The following is a 25,067-nucleotide window of genomic DNA, read 5'->3' on the forward strand; positions in this document are numbered from 1 at the left end:
AAACACACTCCACACTTCAAATATTTCCTGAATCTCCAACTCTTCACCCCCCACCCCTCCTCATTAATAAAAAAAAAATCCTCTCCTTTCCCACACAAGAGGGGACGTGGAGGAACTGCTCCAGGCTCCTATAATCGGATAGCGATATACAATACTGAGAACGGCTTATTTTGTAAAGACACAGAAGGGGAGAAAAATGAGAACATCTGATTTTCCTTGGTTTGCTTTGTATGACCCTCTCACCAACACACTTCAGGCAGCATGGGGGAGATTTATAGCTTAGCATGGGGGGAAATCATGGAGAGTACAGCATATTAACTAAACGACTGCTTCCTCTACTTCGGAAGATAATGGTAAGAGTGCACTAATTGAATGTGATGCTGTAAGAGGGTGAGGAAAAGGGTTCAGGTTCAATTTCTTTAGACAATGTCGCTAGAGCATGGAATTCTTTGCAGTTGAGAAGAAGGGCATTACACCTAAATGAAAATTCGATAAATATTTGAAGCTGAGGAAGGGGCAGTGCTGTGGAGCGAGACCAGGGCAGTGGGATCAGTTTTGGGTTGCTCAAGCAAAGATGCAGGCGACAGGCCGAATTGTTTCCCATCGTGTGGTGGACATCTTGGTTCTAACTGAGCAAGCAATCAAAAGGGTTCATTACTATGAATTGATTTTCCTGCTTCTCCTGATCTTCATCCTTCGAGGAGCCTCCAAAACTCTTCTGCCGCTTAGTCTTCACTGGAGTGTCTACTTCAGGAGATCGCTCCAATCTTTTCAGGAAAGGTCTGTGCAACTTCTCTGGCATAGAGGGTGACCGAAACAGGCCTGGCCTACTTTTGCGGACTGGCACCTTGTAAAGAAGCAAAGCAAACAATGATTAAAACATAGAAATGATTTTATGCATACATAGCCCCATCTTCTGCAGAGTCTTCCCCACAAGGAAGATCTCGATCATTCAGCCCAGGTGTCACCTTCATGCAACTATCTATGGAGCTCATAGCTTCAGAGTTCTTCTGAATTATGAGGTGGATCTTTCAACTCAGAACTGTTGAGTTAAACTCCTTTTAATTAGAGGTCAATACAGTTATATACACAGGAACAAGACTTTCCAATAATTACTCATACACTTTGGCGGAACTACTGGAGAGTCATCAAGGAATAATTTTTAATTAGTACATGACTGTCATCACACCCCAGAGGGAGAGCACAGTTGTCATCTGTATAAACAGCTGTTGCTGCTACAAAATGCAGAACAATATCAAGATGAAGAACATTTACTATAACAAATAGCCAACCAACAGGGAATGTTCCTGGGCATGATATCAACAGGAGAGAAAGGTAACTACAGTGCTTAGGGTCCCATACAATACTTGCGACATGTGTCCAAAAAGTAGGCCACTTCTCTCTTCCCTCATCCCCAGCTTGATAAGGACTCCCTTTGTATTTTAGTAAAACACACTAAGTCTCTATTGATTACGTCATTGGGCTAGCAACCAAAAGTCAAAAATTCAAATCCCACCAATGTGCTAGCTGTGAAATTCAACTTAATAGATCTGAATTTGTGGGCTGGCACAAGATAAAATGAATATGAAAGTTGTAGGATTGTCATAAAAGCCCAACTGGCTCACTAATGTCTTTCAAAGAGGGGATCTGCCACCTCTACTGGGTCTGGCTTACCTGGTCAATCAGTCTCACGCAACTTGGGTAACTTTTAATAACCTCAGCGTAGGTGCAAGCCTTTGTTCAAAGGTTAACACTCTTGCATGCAAGTCAGAAAGTTGTGAATTGACATCCCTCTCCAGGGACTTGAGCACAATCTTCAGGGAGGTACTGAGTGCGGCTGCTGCACTATCAGAGGTGCTTTCTTTTGGCTCAGATGTTAAAGAGGCTTCATCTCTTTTAGATGGCATAAAAGATCCAATACCGCTGTGAAGGAGAGCAGGGGGTTCTAAAAGTACCCTGGCCAATATTTATTCCTCAATCAGCATCACTACATGTACTGCCACATTTGCCTCCATAACTGAGAGTGCACATCATGTAACCATTTTATGATTCTAATACAGGAAAAGCCTTATGGCCCATTCTTTCCATGAGGCTCCCTGCAAGATCAGTTCAACTGCTCCCACAGTCTCTCACCCTTTACCCATAGCCCTGTAAACTCCCTCTCTTCGGGTGCTTATCCAATTTCCTCTTGAAACCCTGATTGTATCTACCTCCCCTGCACTCTCAGGTAGTGCATTCCAGATCCTAATCACTCACAGTCTAAAAAAATTTTCCTCACAACACTTTTGGTTCTTCTGCCAATCACCTTAAATCAGTGTCCTCTGGTTCTCGACCCTTCCGCCAGTGGGAACAGTTTATCTATCTACTCTGTCCAGGCCCCTAATGATTTTGAACACCAACAAATCCCCTCCACACTAATGAAAGCAACTGCAGCTTTTCCAATCTAGTCACATAACTGAAGTTTGTCATCCCTAGAACCACTCATGTTAATCTTTTCTGAACCCTTTCTGATGCCTTTATAACCTTCCTAATGTGCAGTGCCCAGAAATGAACACAATATTCCATTTGAGGCCTAACTAGCATTTTGTAAAAGTTCATCATACCTTCCTTGATTTTGTACTCTGTGCCTCAATTTATAAAGCCCAGGATCACGTTTGCCTTATTAACCACTTTCACCTTCAACTATTTGTGCATGTATACCCTCTACTCCTGTGTCCCCTATAGAAATGTGCCTCTTATTTTGCATCGTCTCTCCTCATTCTCCTACAAAAAGCACCACATCATACTTTGCTGCATTAAATTTCATCTGCTACGTGTCTGCCCAATCCATCAGCCTGTCTATGTCTTGAAGTCTTTCACTGTCTTCCTCACAGTTCTCAATACTTCCAAGCTTTGTGACATCCTGCAAATTTTGAAATTGTGCCCTGTGCATCCAAGTCTAGGTCATGAATATAGATTTTTTTTAAAAGCAGTGGTCCTCGTATTGACCGCTGGAGAACTTTACTCAAGTCCAAAAACAACTGTCACCTTTACTTCTCATTTCCCATCACTCAGCCAACTGTATATCCATGCTGCCCTGTTCCTTTTATTCCACGAGTTTCAAATTTCCTGGCAAGTCCATTTATCAAACACCTTTTAGAAATCCATACCCACCACATCAACCCTCTGTTAGCTCATCAAAACACTCAATTAAGTTAGCTAAGTATTGCTGAAAAAAGAGACAAGTCAAAGCTTTCCGTCTTGCACTCATCAGGACACACTGCAAGAATACCAATATAAGGGGAAAACAACAATTTATACTGCATGTGAAGAGGGTACTGATTGGTTGGCAAGCAGACTCTGATTGGTAGTAACATTGCCAAGGGGAATGCACCAGTGATGGTGACTGATAGTTATCTGCCAAGTATTGTTGAAATTTAACCCAGGCAGTGTGTACATGTTCTTTCTGTCTGCAATGAACAGAGCCCTGTGTATTAATATATGTAGCTTCCAATACATACAAATGCGCCACACTGCAAGCCCGACTGACGATCTTAAATTGATTGTCAACGTAATTCTTAGTACACTGAGGATTATTTAGCAAATGTTGTCCAATCGCAGAATCACACCAAAAGATGGACACTTGCCCGTTGCAAGGTACAGACTGTACCCAACCAGCCCGTACTTGCAAAACTTGATTGGACAACATTTGCTAAATAATCCTCAGTTTGCTATTACGCTGACATTTAAGATAGTCAACCGGGCTGGCAGTGTGGCACATATGTGTGTACTGGAAGCTACATTAATACACAGGGTCCTGTTCTTTGCAGGCAGAAAGAACATGTACACGCATTGTGCCAGTTTCAGCTAAACAAAGTAAGTGACAGCCATTTGCTGTCTCATTCCTCAAAGCAATGCCTTGACCAATCAGGGTCAAGCTGCCTGGTTTAAATTTCAAACAATGCTTGGCAGTTAACTATCAGTCACCATCACTGGTGCATTATCCATGGCAATGCCTCGACCAGAGTCCACTTGCCAACCAATCAGCACCCTCTTCACATACAGTATAAGTTGTTATTTTCCCCTCACATTGGTATTCTTGTGATGTGTCCTGATGAGTGCGAGACAAAAAGCTTTAACATGTCTCTTTTTTCAGCAATACTCAAGTTCTGTACTACCAAACAACAAGTGAGCTAAACACGATTTGCCTTTAACAGTTACTTTCCCTCATGAATCTGCATTTGCCCAAGTGACCGTTAGTTTTGCCCTGGATCATCATCTCTAAAAGTTTTCCCACCACTGAAGTTAAACTGTCCGGCTTGTAGTTGTTAGGTTTATCCTTACACCCTTTTTTGAACAAGGTTTATTTTGAATACTTGAAAGTAATTAATTGATTGTGTAGTTTAGCGCATCAAGAACACGAAGGATGTTATATTTGCTCTTTCAGGGTAACAAGGAATGGACAAATACAGTCTTAAAACATCCATATTCCAAGAACAAATAAAAATTAACAGTTAGGAGCAAGACAGCCTCATGCTTTAATCTTTGGCACAGTTAAGAGATCACTGAGCCTCACAGGAACTTGGAATAGCAGAGCAAAGACATGAGGTGAGTTTATGGGTGAGCTGCTGGTAGCATTAGGATTGTTATCGGGGAAGAATCAATCCACTATCAAACCCTAAATGCCAATCACACAGCCCAAACAAAAGACTTAAAGACTTCAGCAACCAGGAAAGATGAGAGAATCTTTACCCACCCGTCCACATAGAGTTTCCTCAGCACTAAATTCTTACCATGCTTAAGTCCATTCCCTGGTTCATGAGATTGCTGGTAAGAAGAGCAGCCATGCTGGAGGACATAGTCATGTTCTTATTTCCCTGTGGGATAAATATCAAAACTGATACATTGTCATTGCTCATTTACCAACACAGTGCATTTTATAACATTACACAGCTGGGGTCCTCCAGCTCAAATGACAGCAAATCAAGATCAAAGAGAACAACCTTGCAGCATGAAGCAGAAATTCACAGCATAAGAAGTTAGTGAAACATCTTAGCTTGAATTGTAACGGAATATCTTCAATGCCATTTCAGTCATTTGCTTGCAACTGTAGTTGTAGTTTGTACAGAAATGATCATTTCAATTGCAGTGATCACAAATCTGGGATCAAATTATTTACATTTAAAGTTATTTAAATGGTAGAAATCAATTGAAGAAAAATGGGGACTTATTATTTCACCTCTCCGATCAAGGCATCACTGACTGTAGGAGAGTTCCAGTTCCGCAGTTGACTGCAGTCCTGTGGTGTCACAGTCCATTCTTCATTTGTGAACCCAGGCAGAGACAGTCAGTAGGGTATTAACTGTGAGGACATCCCAGCTGAGTGCTATCCTGTTCTCACTCTACATCCCACATTCACAATTCCCCACAGCATCCACCGTATTTTCCCCTCTCCATGAGCCTAATTGTAGCAACCCCACTACCCTCCCAACTGAGATTGGCTACCTCAGCTGGCAGGGATCACACCTGACACACACTTTTTATTCCCAACATTCACTTGAAATAATACGGTCAACTGTAACAAGTCTGCTTTTTTATTGAACAGCACAAATAGCACATGTCCTGGTCAGGAGATAGTTAACAACTAAAATGGAAAAAGAATAAAGATGAAGGTCTTCCATGGGGAATAGTGACTTCATTACCTCTGTATCATTCTGCACCAGCTCTGAAAAAATATTGGCGTTCATGGAATCATCCAGACAGGGAGGCTCTGTTGACGTAGGGTTATTGACTCCTTCCATCTCAAAGTCATACTAAAATTTAAAGTTACATAAATAACTGAACTGAGCATTGGTCTCCCTCCACGTGGAGAAATCCACAGGAATAATGTAAGATTAAACATTAATAGTACCCGACTCAGTCTGCAGCAAGATTGATCAGTCACCTTAAACCTGCAGTTCAGTAAAACTTCTCATTTTTAAAATCAAACCTTCAAGCTGACAGACAGGCAACAGTGTGATGGATGGAGTCATCATCTGTGTTATCAAGTAGCACACACTCACCAATAACCTGCTCACTCCTGCTCAGTTTGGTTTCTGTCAGGACCACTCGACTCCAGACCTCATGAGTCTCAGTTGAGGAGAGCGAGTGCCCTTGGAATCAAAGCAACATTTGACTGAATGTGGCATCAAGGAGCCCCAATATCACTCTGGCTGGGGTCATACTCAACACAAAAGATTATAGTTCTGGCTGTTGGAGTCAAACCATCTCAGCCCAGGACAATGCTGCAGGAAATCCTCAGGGCAGCTTCCTAGATCAGAGTATTTTCAGCTGCTTCCTCAATGAGCTTCCCTCCAATCACAAGGTCAGAAACGGGGCTGGTCCGTGATGATTGCAGTGTTCAGTTTCCTTCGCAATTACCATACTGAAGCCATGCCCTTATGCAGCAACACCAGGGCAACATTCAGGCTTGGGCTGATAAGTGGCAAGTAACATCCATGCCAGGCAATGACCATCTCCAAAAAGCAATCTCTTAACCACTTCTCCTTGACAATCAATGGTATTAATATCATTGAATACCCCACCATCAACATTCTGGGGGTCACCATTGACCAGGAGCTCAACTGGACCAACTACATAAATGCCCTGGCTACTAGAGTAGGTAGACTGGGCATTTTGCAGTGAGTGGGGTCACCACCTGGTTCAACAAAACCTCTCCTCCATCTACAAGGCAGAAGTCAGGAATGTGATGGAATACCCCCCATTTTTCTGGATGGGTGCAGCTGCAACAACGCTCAAGAAGCTCGACGCTATCCAAGACAAAGGAGCCCACTTGCTTGGCCACCCATCCACCATCTTAAAAATTCACTCCCTCCACCTCCAGCACACCACAGTGTATACTAGCTATAGGATGCACTGCAGTAATTTGCCAAGCCTTCTGTGGCTGCATCACCTAAATGGCATGACCTCCAGCACCTTGAAGGACAAGGGCAACTTGTACATAGGAACACCATCACCTCCAAGTTTCCCTTCAAATCACACACTTTCCCGGCTGCAACATATACGACCATTCCTCATCGTCATTGGGTCAAAACCTTGAAAAGCCTTTCCTAACAGCAGTGTGATTGTTCCTTCGCCACACAGTGCAGTGATTCAAGAATGTGGGTCAAACCTACCCAAAAACAACCAGGGATGGACTGAAAATTGATTTAAAAAAAAAAATACACATTGCAACCAGGTTTAAAGTCTGCCCCAATAGTTCAGTCATTAAACAAGCTGTAAGGAGCAGCTAATATTCACTGCCAAGGAAGGTTCTGGCTGCCAGTGACCCATCGGGACTAGGAAGGTTCCATCCTTGATATGAGCTAAATTAGTGCATCTCAGTGGAGCAGCTCCAAATGGCCTCAGTGTCCTCAGGCCTCAAGGGAAGAAAAAATGCAAATTTAACAACAGCCATGGGATTCAGTGACACTCATTGTCCTCAGGTGGGGAGAGACAAGGAAGACAAACACCAAAGTGGAAAAGCAAAAGAGATGAAAACAAACTACTCAATTTCCCTTACACAAATCTGTTTAAGTTGGGACTCACCAGAGAGGACGTGGAAGATGTTGTGCCACAGACTTCTGGATCTTGTGACGTTGTCCTGGGAGCTGAGGAAAGGGGCCTCCAAGACCAGTCACCTTCCTAGGAGTAAAGGATTACAAGAATTCTATTAGGCACTTGTGGTGAGCATTGTGCATCACTGCCAACTACAAAGCTGGTATGCTACCTCAGCATACAGATTCTAACAGTACACACATACCCAATCACCTTCGAACTCCTCAAACTGAACTTTGGTTAATATCCTTTGTTTTTTTAACTGGCTGTGCACAATTTCAATTACTTGATTGACTTCTCAAAGCCGACAAAGTAGATTAACAATGAAAATTAGGGATAATGAAGGAATAAGGGGGAAGGTAGCCAGTTAGATTTATTTTACAGTGAGAGATATGGAAAATAAAAATCAAGGCATAATGGTAATTAATCTTAGCAGGTGTACATTTGGGAGGACTGTGAGGGGCTCTGGATTCCATACTCTAGGACTGTTTTTGATGCGACTGAAAGGGTACATTGTTGATTCATTATGTTGCTGCCCAATACAAGGAAACAAAAGATAAGGCAGATTTGAAAATTTAGGTCTAGTTTCTTTAGTACAGGCACAACTACTGAACAGAGTGATTTGTTAATGGCATTTACAATTATAAAGAACAGGCTGATTCCAGTGATTGAGGGGTCTAGAGCCAGCGATAGCAATACAGGATTAGATGCAAGAAAATGCAAAACAGAAAGGTGAAACTTACACTTAAAAGAGTTGGGATGGGGGTACTATGAGCTACATTTTCAGAGTTAGTGATTGCAAAAGAGCCCATGTCAATATTTAAGGGTAGGTCGGTTAGGTGGTTAAAGGAAAGGGAAATAAAGGACATGGAAAATGCAGGCACTTAGATTTAACACCACTGCTCAGTTGGAAAATAATCACCAACACAGATAATTGGGCAGAACTGCCCATTTCCACACTGTAATTCATTCAATGAGACAGAGGTACGAATTAATACAAGACTGTCTATCATTGCTTCAGCATTAATTGTGCGTGTTAATTTAGCTCAATTTTACCCAGCCACCATTGCCAACTTTGTCACCATCATTTGTGCGCTGTATCTAGGGCTCAATAGGTGCCTCTTTCAAAAATGTCAGCACAGGGATAGAGGGCTGAATATCCTTTTGTTCTGTAAAATTCAATGTCTCTATAGCCTGGAAGTAAAATACAAACAGACATTTATCCTGCAAGCACATGTCACTTATACTGGCCAAGAGGAGTCACGTTGGGCTCGAAACATTAACTCTGTTTCTCTCCCCACGGATGCTGCCAGACCTGCTGAGTATTTTCAGCACTTTGTTTTTATCTCAGGTCCCACAGCACCTGCAGTATTTTGCTTTTAATCCCTTAGACCAGCTACAGTCAAATGTTCCAAGTGATCTTCACCTTGACACAGTCTAACTGCAGCAATATTCTAAAAAGAAAATTAGTATATATACACGCAGCTTGATGAATCATAGGCTGAACTAAAACATTTCCAACAAAATTAATTTAGAATCTTAAAAAAAAAATACTCCTTACATTTTCCTTGTTGGGTCCCAGACTTCCAAAATCCTTGCGGTCCTGGATTAGATTCCGAGAGCCATACACTCCGAACATAGGACTGCTGCAGAGAACCTTCGGCTGCAAGGCAAATATATTGTATATGTATTTTTTTTAAAACAAAGTGTAATTTGAGTTAAATGTGTTTTTAATGACTTATTTTCCCAGAGTTAACCTTTTACTTTGTGTGTTGCAGGGGCTGTGCATGGGATATTCCGTGGAAGTCAGTGTCGCACAAAGGACATTAGCAAGACCACTAACTTTATAAAAATAACAGTCAGGCTGCTTTTGGGGTTATATTTCTGGTACCAGCCCAAAATGACCAGATTTATTGAATTGAGTTTCTCAACTTCTCAGGGTGGGGTTTGAACTCTCAACCTCTGGGCCACGGCCACCATGCTACTGTATTAATTCCCAGACGGGTTTGCGTCAGAGTATTGACCAATTCCAGTGCATGCGCAATACTACAGCAATTGTATCTTCTTCTTCTTGGGTTCTTTGCTCAAAGGCAGGTCTGACCCACAGCATCACGATCTCCACCACAGGTAGGGTAAGGAGCCAGGTCCCAGAGCAGGGATCAAGCCCAGAGCAATTGTTTAGAGGGCACATTTTTAAAAATATAATCTGTTTCAGTTTCTTTCCTCCTCCCCTTAAAAGCGAAAGTTATTTTAATCGCTGGGCCATGCAGAGATAACCAGGGCTTTTATTTCATTGTTTGGAAGGAATGACTAGGACAAGGCCATAAATGCAGCCCCATCTTCTGTGTATTCCTTTACTACACAGGTTTCCTCTGGAAATTTGAAACCACTGGTTTATTTCAACTAATCCTATATTCCAAATTCCAGGAAAAAGTATTTGCTTTTTGGGAAATTCTTTTCAATTCAAAAAACCAAAAAAAGGAGTAAAATTTAAATACAAAGGTAGAAATTAAGTTTAATAACCTCTTCCCATCTCACCCATCTCTTATCCAGATGCCACAACAGCATCACCACAACCAAGCACAGCTCCCAAGAGCCAATGCCCATCTCCCAAAACAGTGCGTTTGCCAAATTAGACAGTTCTTGTGCCATTTGCTTTTACAAGGGGAAACATTAGGAATAAACAACTCTACTCCTTGCCCTTCCTCACACTGCATGCTCTGAAGGGTTATCTCTCACTGGCAATACAGGTTCTTACCAGAAGTGCTTGTGTTCTTCCTATGGGCTGCTTGCTGCAAAAAAAAATAAACATCAGAGGAGATACAGTTACACTTTACATCAGAGACAGCAACAGCCAGCGGTAGGGCAAGATTGTAGAATCATTCCACACACGGTTCAAGAGCAACTATGATCAAATAACGTCCTCTTTTGTCCCCCCAACAGTCTGGAGAGACTGTGATAATTGCAGCTGGGTTTTTTTTTTACGTGCTCCAACCTGATCCCTCAGTACTGCACCGATATGTCAGCCAAGAATATATGCTCATGTCTGGCGTTGGACTTGAACTTACAAGCTTCTGACTTCCGACGCAAGTTCTTTCCCACCTACTATGCAGAGGTGCTGACCTCTCCTCAATGTTTCTTGACTGGCATGAGAGAAATCAGATTGCCTCAGCCAATGAAGGGGAGGAGGAGAGGGAAACAGGGGCGAACATTCTCAAAGTTAATTATGAACGATACTTGACCACAATAGGGATGTCCAAAGCGGTACAGACAGCAAGCCTAACATGATTTTTAGCCTGCTTTTGGGGATCCCCACCTATTAGGATCCAGTGCGATTAATTTAAAATAGCACATCACTCGTGTATTTTCATGTTCTTCAAAACAGGCACAGTCTTCTGCCTGAATAGGAATTACATAGCAACATTCAAAATAGACATACATGCAATGGCAGTGTTAATGGTTAATGCTTATCTAGCAATAAAACAATATTGCAGAATTTTTAAAAACGCTCCATTTAACAGCTACCACAGAGCAGAAGGTTAATGGTATCCCCAGGTTCACCAATTGTACACATAATTCAGCTGTTTAGAAAGAGGGACATGTTCTGGGAAGAACTATCCTAAGAGGTAGGACCTTTCACTCCTTTTTCCATTGTCTTTACCACATTTTGGCGAGTGAAGCAGGCAGGTGGAGAGAAAAAGGATAATTTCTTACAGACATTAAACAAATTAAGCAATGGTTAATCTTAACACAAACAACATCAATGACAGAATTGTCCTTTTACAACCTCTCTCCTCAATGTCCAAGGCCTCCAGTACTCCTTCCAGGTGAAGCAATAATTTTCATGTAGTTTCAAAGTAGTATACTGTATTCGCTGCTCACAATGCTCTACACTGTGGAGACCAACACACACAGGGTGATCGCTTTGCAGGACACCTCCATTCAGTCCGCAAGAACGATCCCTCATGCGGAGATCTATGTCCTCTGCCTACTGCAACGCTCCAGTGAAGCTCAGCGCAAGCTCAAGGAACAGCACCTCATCTTTCGATTAGGCATTTTACAGCCTTCAGGACTCAACATTGAGTTCAACAATTTCAGTAAATAATCTCTGCCCCCATTTTGTTTCCTTTTCTTTGCATGTTTGGTCTTAACCTTGCTTTTCTCCTGTTCTTGCGTTCAGATGGCAGCTGTCCATCATTCTGTCATTCACACCTCCTCCAAACACATCCTTCATTTCTTTACTTGTCCCATTACCACTCCCATTGGCCTTGCACCATGAACCTTTTTGTCGTTTAATCTCTCCTGTCTTCCGCCCCATCAGACCTTTCCTTTGGTTTTTCCACCTTTCACTAGCTTAAAATCCATTACATTTCTAACTTTCCCCAGTTCTGATATTGTAAACACCCTTTCTCTCTCCACATGCAGCCTGACCCGCTGAGTAATTCCAGAATTTTTATTTCAATTATAGCATTTCATTTCTTGGAGGGGTCGTTATCTGAGCAATGCAGTTGTCAGCAAGAGGTATTAAAGCAAGCAAGAGTGTAACATTTTACATCCCATGTAACCATTGATCACAAGGGGAGTGAGGGGATTCTAATGGCGCAACACTCTGGAAATGGATGTGATTGGAGAAAGAATATATAAAAAGAGAGCAATCGCAAAGCACCCACATCAGCTTTCCCAACATGTGGATTTGGTTCAATCGTTCAGAAACAGTATGAACAAATTCCTGACTCAAGGGAACAGAGGGATAAGAGTTTGGATTGCATGCAGGTGTGTGTCTTGAAACAAATTCAAGGCTTTGTAAGCAAGTGGCAAATTTGGATGGCCTAAATCACTTTTCCCCCATCTTTAGCTTCTTGTTTTGTTATAAAGTGAAAAAAAAACTTCGATTTTCTTTTGAAAAAGGGAGTGTTTAATTTTGACAGCTCTCCAGCCGAAATGCTGCTACATCCATGATCATTTGTGTGGATCTTATTATCCAATCGATGCGGATTTCTATAGTGTATTCTGTTCAAGGCCTCATCCAGTCAGTGACAATGCTTTTGAACATTACTTACAATTCACTGGACTGCACATCTGTTAAACCAGGCGAGTCAAGGCATAAACCTGAAAAAAAGAAATAGTACCTTACATATATTTATTCCCTCTTTGCCATTTTATTTCTGCCTGTTTCCCCAACCACAGCCCCCATTCCCCATTTAAACAGTTGCAGCTTTCCTCCGTTGTCTGTCAGCAGTTGCAATTCTGCTAGACTGAGCTGGTCAGAATCAGATTCTCCTATATCTCCTGCTCTTCTAATCACAGTGAGAACCACTACAGGACCAGCATTGGAGAAGGTGAGGGCCAGCAAAAGAAAAAACTAAAGCATTCATATTAATGACTATAGGTCAGAGGTGAACATTAGTTCCAACTCAGTACACAGCTCTGACCTATAGAATCATCAGTTCATCCCCTCAATTAAATCTCCATCTTAATGAGCACAATGTGCAGGACAACTTGACAAATGATAGCATCAGTGATTCAAACAATTACACTGCTGGATAAACACCAGTTCAGAAGCAAAATAAAGCCGTGCAGAGGACAAAAAGTCTTAATTGTTGTGAAGCCAATGAAAGCTCAGATCAATCACAGGTTAGTTGCATGGTCAGGGGACTTTGCAGATTAGCATACACTGGCTTTTTTCAGGCCAGAGGCTAGAAGACACCCAGCATTTTAAGATTGGTTTGTGTTTCTACAGGAATGTGATATATCTTTGTGCGAAAGGAGCACTATTGTAAATACAAAATTGGTGGACCTTCATAAGAACATAAGAAATAGGAGCAAGCCATTCAGCCCCACAAGACTGTTCTGCTATTCAATAAGATCATGGCTGATCGGACTGTGGCCTTAACTCCGCTTTTCTGCCAGCCCTCCGTAACCCTTGACTCCATAGTCAATCAAAAATCTTTCTAACTCAGCCTTGGATATGTTCAACGATTCAGCCTGCACTGCTCTCTGGTGAAGAGAATTCCAAAGATTAAGGACCGTCAGAAAAGAAAATCCTCCACAAAAGTCTTAAACAGGAAACACCTTATTTTTAAACTGTGTCCCCTAGCTCTAGACTCCCCCATGAGAGGAAACATCCTCCCAGCATCTACCCTGTCAAGCCTCTTCAGAATCTTATTTATTTTAATAGGATCGTCTCTCATTCCTCTAAACTCCAATGTGTACATGTCCAGCCTTGTCAAACCTCACTTATCACCCCACCAGTCTCCGCGTTCAAAAGATCATCCTCCGCCATTCCTGCTAACTCCAGCTTGATACCACCACCAAACACATCTTCCCTTCAACAACCCTGGCAGCTTTCCACAGAGATTGTTCCCTCCAGGACACCCTGGTCCACTCCTCCATCACCCCCTACACCTCAACCCCCTCCCACGGCACCTTCCCATGCAACCGCAGAAGGTGCAACACCTGCCCCTTTACTTCCACCCTCCTCACCATCCAAGGGCCCAAACACTCCTTTCAAGAGAAGCAGCATTTCACTTGCACTTCCCTCAATTTAGTCTACTGCATTCGCTGCTCCCAATGTGGTCTCCTCTACATTGGAGAGACCAAACGCGGACTGGGTGACCGCTTTGTGGAACACCTTCGGTCTGTCCGCAAGCATGACCCAGACCTCCCTGTCGCTTGCCATTTCAACACAACACCCTGCTCTCATGCCCACATGTCCATCCTTGGCCTGCTGCAATGTTCCAGTGAAGTTCAACACAAACTGGAGGAGCAGCACCTCATCTTCCGACAAGGCACATTACAGCCTTCCAGACTTAATATTGAGTTCAACAATTTCAGATCATGAACTCTCTCCTCCATCCCCAACCCCTTTCCGATCCCCCTTTTTACAATAATTTATAATTTTTTTACAAATATATTTTTCTTTTCCCACCTATTTTTAAATTTATTTCGATCTATTGTTTTATCTCCACCTTTTAGACCATTTCGATCCCTTCCCCCCACACCACCCCCACTAGGGCCATCTGCCACTAGCTTGTCCTGCTTGCTACCCTTAATGTCCCTATTAGCACATTCCTTAGGTAATATCACCACCATCAACATCCCTTTGTCCTTTCATCTAGAACATCTTTGGCAATCTCTTCTTTGCCTTCACCTATCACTGGCCCCCTATCGAGCTCTACCTGTCCCACCCACCTCTACCAGCTTATATTTCACCCCATTTCTCTATTTCCTTAGTTCTGACGAAGGGTCATAAGGACTCGAAATGTCAACTGTATTCCTCTCCGCAGATGCTGCCGGACCTGCTGAGTTTTTCCAGGTGTTTTTGTTTCTGCTCAAACCTTCTTTGACTTCATAGAAAATGCAGGTACAGTAAGTATTTAGGAAGGCAGATGGAATGTTAGCCTTTATTGCAAGATGGATGGAGTGTAAAAGTAGAGTATCTTAGAATCATCAGAAAATTTGCCTATAACACACACTGTCCCTTCATCCAAGTCATTAATATAGATCGCAAATAGCTGATGCCCCAGTACTGATCCCTGTGGCACTCTACTAGTTAGAGATTGCCAATCATTTATCCCTACTCTGTTTCCTGTTAGTTAGCCAAACCTCTACTCATGCTAATATATTACCCCCAACCTCATAAGCTCTGATCTTGCGTAATAACTTTTTATGTGCCACCTTATTGAATGACCTTTGAAAATCCACTACAATACATCCACTGGCTCCCCTTTATCCACCCTGCTTGTTACATCCTCAAAGAGCTCTAATAAATTTTCCAAACAAGATTTACCTTTCGTAAAACCATGTTGACTCTGCTTGATTGTATTATGATTTTCTCATTGTCCTGCTACTACTTCCTTAATAATGAATTCCAATGACAGATGTTAGACTAACTGCCCTATAGTTTCCTCCTTTCTGTTTCCCCTCCTTTCTTGAATAGAAGTATTATATTTGCTGTTTTTCAGTCTGCTGGGACCTTTTCAGAATCTAGGGAGTTTTGGAAGATTGCAACCAAAACAACTACCATCTCTGTAGCCACTCCTTTTATGACCCTACGATGCAGGCCATCAGGTCCAGGGGACTTGTCAGCCTTTATTTTTCCATGTAGTTTTAAGTTCCTTCCTCCCTTTTGCCTCAATTTTCTACTATTCTTGAGGTGCTCTTTGTGTCTTCTCTTGAGATTACAGATACAAAATACCTGTTCAATGTTTGCCATTTCCTTGATTCCCATTATTAATTCCCCAGTCTCGTCCTCTAAGAGACCAACGCTTACTTTAACTACTCTTTTCCTTATATACTGCAGAAGCTTTTTACTGTCTGTTTTTTTCAAAATATCTCCTTAAACGTCTGCCACTCTACCTTTGAACATATTTTCCCAGTCCACTTTAGCAAACTGTATTTATACCCTTTTAATTGCCTTTATTTAGACACTAGTTTCAGGCCTAAGTTTCTTACCCTCAACATGAATATGAAACTCTATCATGTTATGATCACTCTTGCCTGGAGGACCCTTTACTATGAGGTACTTAATTAATCCTGTCTCATTACACATTACCAGGTCTAATGTAACCTGCTCTTTGGCTGGTTCCAGAACATATTGTTCTCAAAAACTGTCCTGAATACACTATGAATTCATTCTCCAGGCTAACTTTTCCAATTTGATTAGTCCAATCTATATATTAAAATCACCTACAGTTATTGCAGTACTTTTCTAACAGGCCCCGATTATTTCTTCATTTATAATCTGTCCTACAGTGTAGCTATTGTTAGGGACCCTATAAACAACTCCCATCAGTGACTTCTTTCCTTTGCTATTTATCACCAACCGAACTGATTCTACATCTTGATCTTCCAAGCCAAGGTCATTTCTCACTACTGCACTGATCACATCCTTTATTAACAAAGCTACCCCACCTCCTTCTTTCTCACCTCTCATCCTTCCAAAATGTCAAATACCCTTGAATATTCAGCATTCAGCCTTTGTCACTTTGCAACCACATCTCTGAAATAGCTATCATATCATACTCATTTATTTCTATTTGTGCTATTAATTATCCACCAGTTAAGAATGCTGCATGCATTCAGATAAGGAACCTTAAATTCTGTATTTTTACCACTTTTCCCTACTCTAACCTTATTTCTTGGTATACTCTTAAGTTTGTACATTCTGTCCCTTTGTGTCACATTCTAGTTATCATTACTCGCATCGCTACCCTGCACTATTTCCTTGTCCTTTCTCTTTAACTTGCCAAATTTCCCCTCACGTGAACCCTCCCCTGCTACTATTTAGTGCAAAGCCCTCTCTACAGCCCTAGCTATACAATTTCACAGGACTCCGGTCCCAACGTGGTTCAGGTGAAGGCTTCAACTGTACTGCTCCCTCTTTCCCCAATGCTGGTGCCAGTGACCCATGAGTCGAAACCCATTTTTCCCACACCAATATTTGAGCCACACATTCAACTGTCAAATCTTATTTACCCACCTACCTCATGACTGAGGTAGCAATCCAGAAATTACCACCTTTGTGGTTCTGCTTTTTAATTTAGCCCCTAGCTGCTCATACTGCCTTCGCAGAACCTCATTCTTAGTCCTATTTATGTCATTGGTACTCACATGGACCACAACAACTGGATCCTTCCCCTCCCACTCCAAGTTTCTCTCTAGCCCCGAGATGTCCTTAACCCAGGCATTAAGGGTAGGCACCGCAGCTTTCAGGACTCATGCTCTCAGCTGCAGAGAACAGTATTTATCCCCAAACTGTCCCCCACTACACCTACATTCCTTTTTACTCCCCGCACTTGAATGGCCCCCTGCACCTTGGAGCTGTGTTCAGTTTGCTCATTCTCCCTGCTGTTCCTGCTCTCGTCCACACAAGCTACAAGAGTGAGGCACAAGTTACTCCTCTGACTCAGGGCCGAAGACAGCTTGTCAGCGTGCGAAAATAGTGCACATCTCTCAAGAGGAATTTAGAAAAAAGCTTCTAAGACTTCACCCCCAAAACAACAAAGCAATGACATTTTGATTTGTTTCTGAAAACCAATGAGTTAGCACTCTATTCATTGTAGCTGGATAAATAGGTAGCGCACTGCACAGTTAAATCTCAAAACAAATAAGCTTTACTTTATTTATATTGAGAATTAAGATATAGGTGGTTCACATATCCCCCTAGCTTTGTTTTCCGTGAACCAGCCTCACTCTGAAGTTTTAAAATAGCATTTAATTTTCTTGTAAAAGTTTTAAACCTCAAAAAGTTGTAATCTGCATCACCAAACCCTTTTCTATACATTCGGACAAACAAAGAACCTCGAATATGTATTTTGGTGAAAGTTCAATGACCTGAAACTAAGTTTCACTCTCCACAGATGTTGTCTGTGCTGCTGGCTGATTTCCAACATTTTCTGCTTTTATTCCAAAGAGATAATTGTAACCTATGGAAAGATGCGCTTTGGCATTTTGCATGAAGAATAATAAATTTGAAAAAAAATGTTACTGACCCCTGCCTACAAACTCCGGAGATGCTGACGTCTCACCTCCATTACTCAGATTTGACATGTCCAGGCAACGTCTTGGAGTGTCACTGAAAGAGAACCAGAATTATTTAGCTGCAATTCATACGATAACTTCACTGCTCAGTTTTTCACCATCACTACCAATTTTTAATTCTTTCTAATAAAAGGTGACCAAGTATATCCTCATTTAAGCTTTTGGGCTACAGACAATTGAACAACAAAACATGGAACAAAATCCATGTCATTTTGCATTAATATATTCGAAATGTTATTTTTCTTCTTGGTCAGAGACAGAGGGAGATACAACGTGGAGGGACTCCGGCTGGTCTATGGCACTAATCCAGCATCAGCAACAACAAATTACTGCTCCAAAATTCTTCAACTTTTTCCAAACATATCTCCCCTTATTCAAACAAATTGTTTACTTCTCACCAATTTACTGCATATTGCGGAATGTCTTTAAACCATGCCACCACAACTTTGACTCCTTCTGACTTAAGTGGAAAAACAATTCTTTTCAATACTGGATTCTTCTATCCACTACACCAAAACCAGTGTTTCACATCTGGAACATTCATTCTAGATTGTGATACTATCCCAATTACGGTGATCTAAATTTCACCCAAAATCCATCTGCTCACATCCTTTTTCTTTTTAAAAAAAACACACTGTGTTTGGGGTACTTTAAATTTAATCAATCTTTCATTTTCTCTGACATCAGTCTCTATTCAATTCAAAAGAGCCTCTGATTTTCTAGTTTACCTTTTGCTGAGTTATTCAGTAAGAGGTCTGCAGGTAACTTTGGTTGCTGCCATCCTTGCACAAAATTATCACATATGCGTCCCTATTAAAAACCCCTGTTATATCTCGTGTTCTGTACGGCAGACCCAGCCTGAAAGCTTTTCTTTGTTTCACTATAAATTACTGCTGTAATTGCCTGTCTCGTTTCTCCAATATAAGGTCACTCAAATACTGCTGCCTCTTTTCCAACCACCTTTGGCTATTATTCTCCTAAACCTTCCCCTTAATATATATTCTTCTTTGACCATTTACTGCCAGTCCCCTCAGTCTTAAAACACCAAAGTTTTCCAGGCAACAAACAACCCAATTGCCCACAGTTCCAATAGGATTCACTGAAACACACGCTAACCCCAAACTAAGTCAAAAGTAATACTACTCAGGTGGTGTCTGAGGCCTGCTCACTTGGGATTAGATGCGAATTGAATCTTCCATTTTCTCACCACACAAAAGGAGATGACACCTCTCAGTCATGATTTAATGTTAAGCATTGTGTGCTTCTCCCAAGTACAGTTTTAGTGTAAAAAAAAGTCATTCCCCTGTCCAGTAGGGCTCCCACCAGGAATGTAATAACATTTCTTTGCCAGTTTCTGTTCATTAAAGCAGTCCCAGAGGACTCTTAACAGCTGGGGATTTTTGAAGCACACTTCATAAATGTCCTTGTCTTCAGGAAATTCAATTACATGGTTTAAATCAAATTGTCCAAACTGGAGTGCTATTTATCTATTTATCTCAAAACGGAATCTTTCTGCTAGTAAACTCCACTAAGCTCCCTCCTTCTCTTTTCCTCAATACCATCCTTATGGTATTAAATCACCCCATCCCCAGTTGGCCTTGAACCAGTATCTATCCTTCATTAAGTGAGGGATGCTCCAAACAGCTATTCAATTCAATGAAAAAAGTGCTTCAGTATAGAGCTTTTGTGACCGGCTGTCTAACAATGGAATCAAATTACATAACCTGTGTAACAAAAACACAACTTTCATTTGTCTGGCATCTTGTGTGTGACCCAAGTGCCCAGAACGCTTTACAGGAGGACCAGTTGACACCAGGCAGGAAGTGAGAGGGAAGTTAAGGGAAGTGAACTGAAGCATAATTCTTGAGGTAATTTTTGAGGAAGCTTTAAAAGGTAAGGACAGTATAGCAAGACAAAGTGTAGGAAGAGAATTCCAGGATACAGAACCTGGTGCTGAAGATTCTGTCATTGATCTGATGGGTGAAGGGCACACAGTAGATCGGAGTTAAAATAGCAAAGGTCAAGCCAGGGCACAGGATGAATAAAGATCTAAGAGGGAGAATGTCACCTTAGACATAGAGAGCTCTGAAAATAAGAATTTGAACAGCTTAATAAGTGTCATTATACAGTCCTGTCTCCACCTCAGTCACGGTCTTCCATATCACCTTTACCCAGGTGGGCCCTGTTGGATAAACCTGCAAGGGGAAAAAAAATCAGCGACACACAGGAAGCACACTTCCCACTCCAATCTTCCATTAAACGTTTCTCTGATATCAACAGCTCCAGCAGGTTGAATCTAGAACTATGGTCCAATGCTGGGAGGTTGCACAAAGCAAACACCATTATTCTATTTATTTCCTAGACCTGCCCAAAATTCCAATTCAACTGGCAGAACGCGCTGCAGATTGTCATTCGGCTCCCCATTTCTCCAAGGCATCTCATTATCATCCCATTGAACCTAGACACAAGGAGCTTTTTGGACTTGCTCCTCACCACAGCTTACACATATATCGAAGTGGAATGAAACAATATCTTCCCTCACTACTCAGTCTTTGTGCATTGATGTGCTAGAAGAAAAAGTAAATCTCTCATCCCGCTTGCTTACCCATCACAGGAGCTAAGATTACTCATGTTGAGAGCACAATTAGGCGAGGTCATAGGCTCAGGGGAGAAGGGCATAGGAGAATTGGTGTCCCAGATCATAGACAGCAACTTCTTGGAACCCAGTCGGAAACTTGGACAAAAATCAGGACTAAGGGCCATGGAACTATCTTCACATTCATCCATCATTGCAATCCAGATTCCAAAAACCTGCGAGAAGAAAAAGCAAATAAGTGAAGCAAAGTTTCATTTATTTCAGTGATGCAAGTTTAGATTTATTCACAGAGGCGGAATTGCTTAGGTTTCTACCATGGAAAGAAATGGATGACTTGGGACACTAAAGTGTCAAACTTGAATATTGCTGCAAAAAGAGAGACAGGTTGCCAAAGCTTTTCCTCTTGCACTCGTTACAACAAACGCAAGAATGCCAAATTTCAAACAGTCACAACAAGAGGGAAGGGTGCTGATTGGTTAGCAAGCACTTCTTCTCTCCAGCAGTATAAATTGCTGTGATTGCCAAATTTTAAACATTCTTGAGTTTGTTCTGATGAGCACAAGATGAAAAGCTTCAGAAACATGTCCTTCTGTTCAGCAATATTCAAGTTTTGTACTACCAAGAAAATGTAAAACCTGAGGTTTTATGATTCCTGCTTCTCTACGAGATGGATTTATCCAAAATTTCCTGGGATGTGAATGTTGACATATACTGGATTTGCTCTTCCGTAACACCCTTTAAAGAAGATTGTTCTGCAAACATTCAAGCAGTGTGCAATAATGTTCAGTATTGCAAAGCACAGGTTAATCAATGTGGCTAACTAAAAGTAGTAGTAACTGGGGATGAAGTCAGGAATTTTAAAGTTTGTCATGCAATTCCCTTCTCCCATCCTGAGGATACTCCAGATTATGGCATCAGAAAGAGATATAGATCTGCACCCACAGTCATCTCATGATGAGCTATTTCACGGAGTCAGAATAGTTGATCACTCTGACAATTTGCTACCCCTCCCAGGCTGGGATTGACATATCCCAGTAAACCCCAATCCCCAGGGCACAGAAAATAATGAGGCTGACTGGGTTGCACTGCATGGAGCCAGCATATGGGCAGAATGGCCTCCTTCTGTGCCATAATGACCCTGACTCTATAACACCTGAACCCCACCATTAGATCACAGCTCCCTCTCTCACCTGCTATTCATTATTCTCTGCAAACATTCTTCTGCCTGTTTTCCAATATCAGTCTGTTTACTTTATCCTGGTATCTACGTGGAGAGCAGCCAGTTGCTTCTCCGGAAATGGTTCAATTGCTGGCTGCAGTTACTTGGGAGTCTAAATGGATGGTGGTTTATTTTTTGTTTATAGCCACAAGTATAAATGTAACATGAAAATTCCTAATGTCCTGGCATCCAGTTGTGGAATAAAAATATGACTCCTGTGTAGTGACAACAACAAATGCAGCATCCCACAGTCATACTCACTTCATAAGGTGTAACCACTTTGAACACATGACTGGTACAAGTTTGGACTCTTTCGACAATGTACTTGATCTTAGGGCTTGGGGCTAGCTTGTACTATCCATTCCAACTTCTAAAACGTGCAATACCGTTGTGCACTCACATATGACATACTGCAGGATAAAGAGAAGCGTGCACTGCTGGCACAACAAAAGTAACTTAATTTAATGTATGGCAATCACACACTGGCAGACAAGGTGTTACAAGGTCATTAGATACTGAGCTAGCTTTTTTTTACATCACATGTTAAAACCTAGGTTAATTCTAGAATAACTACTTTCATTAATCACTAATGGGGGTGAAAAAGATGGCAGGTCATGAGTAAACGACAACCTGGTTTGGAACTGTACAAGAGACACCAAGTTGTTGGGTTGTGAGATTTCAGCTAGGAGGCAGCAGTAGGGTAAGGAAGGCTGGTCCCTGGGTCAGGAACATGCAGATTAACCATAGTTCCTGGACAGCAGCCAGTGACCTTCAGTGGAAAACATAGCATGGGCAGATCTCATTGAAGACAAGGTTGGGCTCAGCTAAGGTGCTTTCCGCCCACAATCAAATGCCCTTATGCTGAGCTCACTCATGAAGAATAGCTATCTGGGCAATATGTTGGACAGCACTGGTGAAACAGCTTGTCAACATAATGCATTCTCATTGGGAGAGCAGGGGCAAAACTGGAGAAACAATTTCATTAAAAAACTGTAGAGGCTCCATTGGAATTATTAGGCTATTCACACGGTCACCAACATGTTAGATTGGAAGATTCACCAGTCAAGCAGCTATTAATGTATAGAAACAGATAAAGTCATGTGAACTAATGGGCAATGGTAGAGTCAGGCACAGACAGGAAAGAACAGTCCAAAATATGGGTAGTTCAGATAACCTAAAATAAAACTGTATTTGGAGGACAAAAACAAACATTTTGCGATGAATGATGAGCATGGACTACAGCTCCAACAGCTGCAAGGGGCCATTTGAATCTGCAACCCCCTATCATAAAACCAGGCACTGGTGTTCCAATGCACTGGATACCAATACAGTCAGTTCAACTCTCTTTCAAAAAGTGTTCAAAATAGAACTACACAAACACTGGATTCTCAACATATGATCACTTACCTCTTCAGATTTGAGAAGTAGAGTGCTGTCAAATGTCAAGGTTGCATTTAGGTTACAGGTCCATGGATTTCTTTCTGACTCTAATTGGTCAGGCAGACGGCATGCCTTCACCAAACCTATAATTCACCAAACCCAAGCCAAGCTGGCAGAGCGTGGAACTGCCTAGGGTTATTGCCTATTCTTCTAAATAGCCTCCACCCAGCACTTGGAAAAGAGGTGCTGTTGCTTCCACTTGTCCACTACCAAATACAAGGAGGGATTTTTTTTCCCTCTCTCACACACCCATTCCTAAAGGTGGAAAAGTTTCATTTATGTCTTCTCCCAACTCCCAGTAGAGGATCTGGTCTCTCCTTTTCCAATCACAACTGCCAACACCCAGGGTCTTTTTCCTTCTCTCTCTCTCAACCCAATTCCAAGGAAACAGAGTCCTCTCTCTCTTTCTAATTCTCAGTAAACAGGATCTATTGTCTCTCTCTCTCAAACATCCCGACTCCCAATATACAGGATCTAATCTATCTTTCTCTCTCTCTCTCTAACTCCCAGCATACAGGATCTAATCTCTGATATTTTCTCACTCAAACTCACAGTATACAGGGTCTCATCTCTCTCTCTCACTCCCAATATACATGGCCTAATCTATCTTTCTCTCTCACTCTAACTCCTAGTATACAGGATCTACTCTCTCTCTCTCTCTCTCTCTCACTCCCAATACACAGGGTCTAATCACTCTTGTTTTCTCTCTCACTCTAACTCCCAGTATAAAAGGTTCAATTTCTCTTTCTTTCTCATTCTCTCACTCACTAACTAACTAACTCCCAGTATACGGAATCTAGTCTCTTTCCTCTCTCTCTCTCTCACTCCACAGTATACAGTGCCTCTTTCATTCTTACCCTACCTCCCAGTACTAAAAAATCTCTCACTCTCCCACTTAGTCGAATTCAGTATAGAAAGTCAGTCTCTGCCTCTCTCACCCAGGGTTTACTCTCTCTCTCTGGCACAGTATCTAGATTCATTCCCATGCTACACAGCCCCTGTTTCCCCACTTCCGGTTCCAAATGGATTTTAAATCTGCCGCAATGACACGGTTATTCCATCAGCCAATGGCGTCTCTGCTTTCGGACGCAACCAATCAGGGTCTTGCTACATGTTGCGTCACGGAGACTGAGAACCTACCTCTCGGACGCGCTGATTGGCCATTGATGGGCTGAGCGTCACGGGCTGCATGATTGGATAACGCGAGTGCCAATCAAGCCACAGCTTCTGGTCCGAGACAGTTTAAATTGGCATTTGAGTGTAGTTTGGTGACTTCCTATTATATTTTCTCTCAAACTTCACTCTGTTAAAATATTCTTCAAAAAATATAAATGTAGCAGATGTGAAAATAAAAACTCATGCAATGATGTAGAAGAAAAGCAGAAAATGTCGGCAAAACTCTGACAGCGTCTGTGGAGAGAGAAACAGAGTGAACGTTTCGAGTCCGTATGGACCTTCTTCAGAGCTGCAATGATGTAGTGTAGGCATATGAGGGGTGGTGCGGGAAGCACAGTCATGGAATGGTTACAGTGCAGAAGGAGGCCATTTGGACCGTCGTGCTGTGTCAGTTCTCTGTAAGCAGGGTTGCCAACCCTCCAGGATTGGCCTGGAGTCTCCAAGAATTGAAGATCAATCTCCAGGACACTGTTGTATGTAGCCCTGGAGAAAAATCATCAGGACATTCGAAGAGATTTT

The 25,067-nt window shown here is 41.9% G+C and overlaps 1 protein-coding gene across 2 annotated transcripts in view; it reads right to left on the minus strand.

Moving 5' to 3' along the window:
• Positions 1-24,380, minus strand: part of LOC144673386 (M-phase inducer phosphatase 1-B-like) — a 40,308-nt gene extending 15,928 nt beyond the window's left edge. The window contains exons 1-9 of one of the 2 annotated variants that reach the window (XM_078535254.1): positions 23,340-24,380; positions 20,723-20,928; positions 18,069-18,151; positions 12,636-12,684; positions 10,334-10,367; positions 9,137-9,238; positions 7,567-7,662; positions 4,773-4,856; positions 659-847 (exon numbers count right to left, since the gene is read on the minus strand). In XM_078535254.1, coding sequence (XP_078391380.1) covers positions 659-847; positions 4,773-4,856; positions 7,567-7,662; positions 9,137-9,238; positions 10,334-10,367; positions 12,636-12,684; positions 18,069-18,151; positions 20,723-20,907 — 822 coding nt within the window. In that variant the 5' untranslated portion in view covers positions 20,908-20,928; positions 23,340-24,380. The remainder of the gene's footprint in view (positions 1-658; positions 848-4,772; positions 4,857-7,566; positions 7,663-9,136; positions 9,239-10,333; positions 10,368-12,635; positions 12,685-18,068; positions 18,152-20,722; positions 20,929-23,339) is intronic. The other variant, XM_078535255.1, reaches the window with a different exon arrangement.
• Between the last annotated feature and the right edge of the window lie 687 nt (positions 24,381-25,067).

This window comes from Cetorhinus maximus, unplaced genomic scaffold, assembly GCF_964194155.1.
Source record: "Cetorhinus maximus unplaced genomic scaffold, sCetMax3.hap1.1 HAP1_SCAFFOLD_357, whole genome shotgun sequence".
Classification (NCBI taxonomy): domain Eukaryota; kingdom Metazoa; phylum Chordata; class Chondrichthyes; order Lamniformes; family Cetorhinidae; genus Cetorhinus; species Cetorhinus maximus.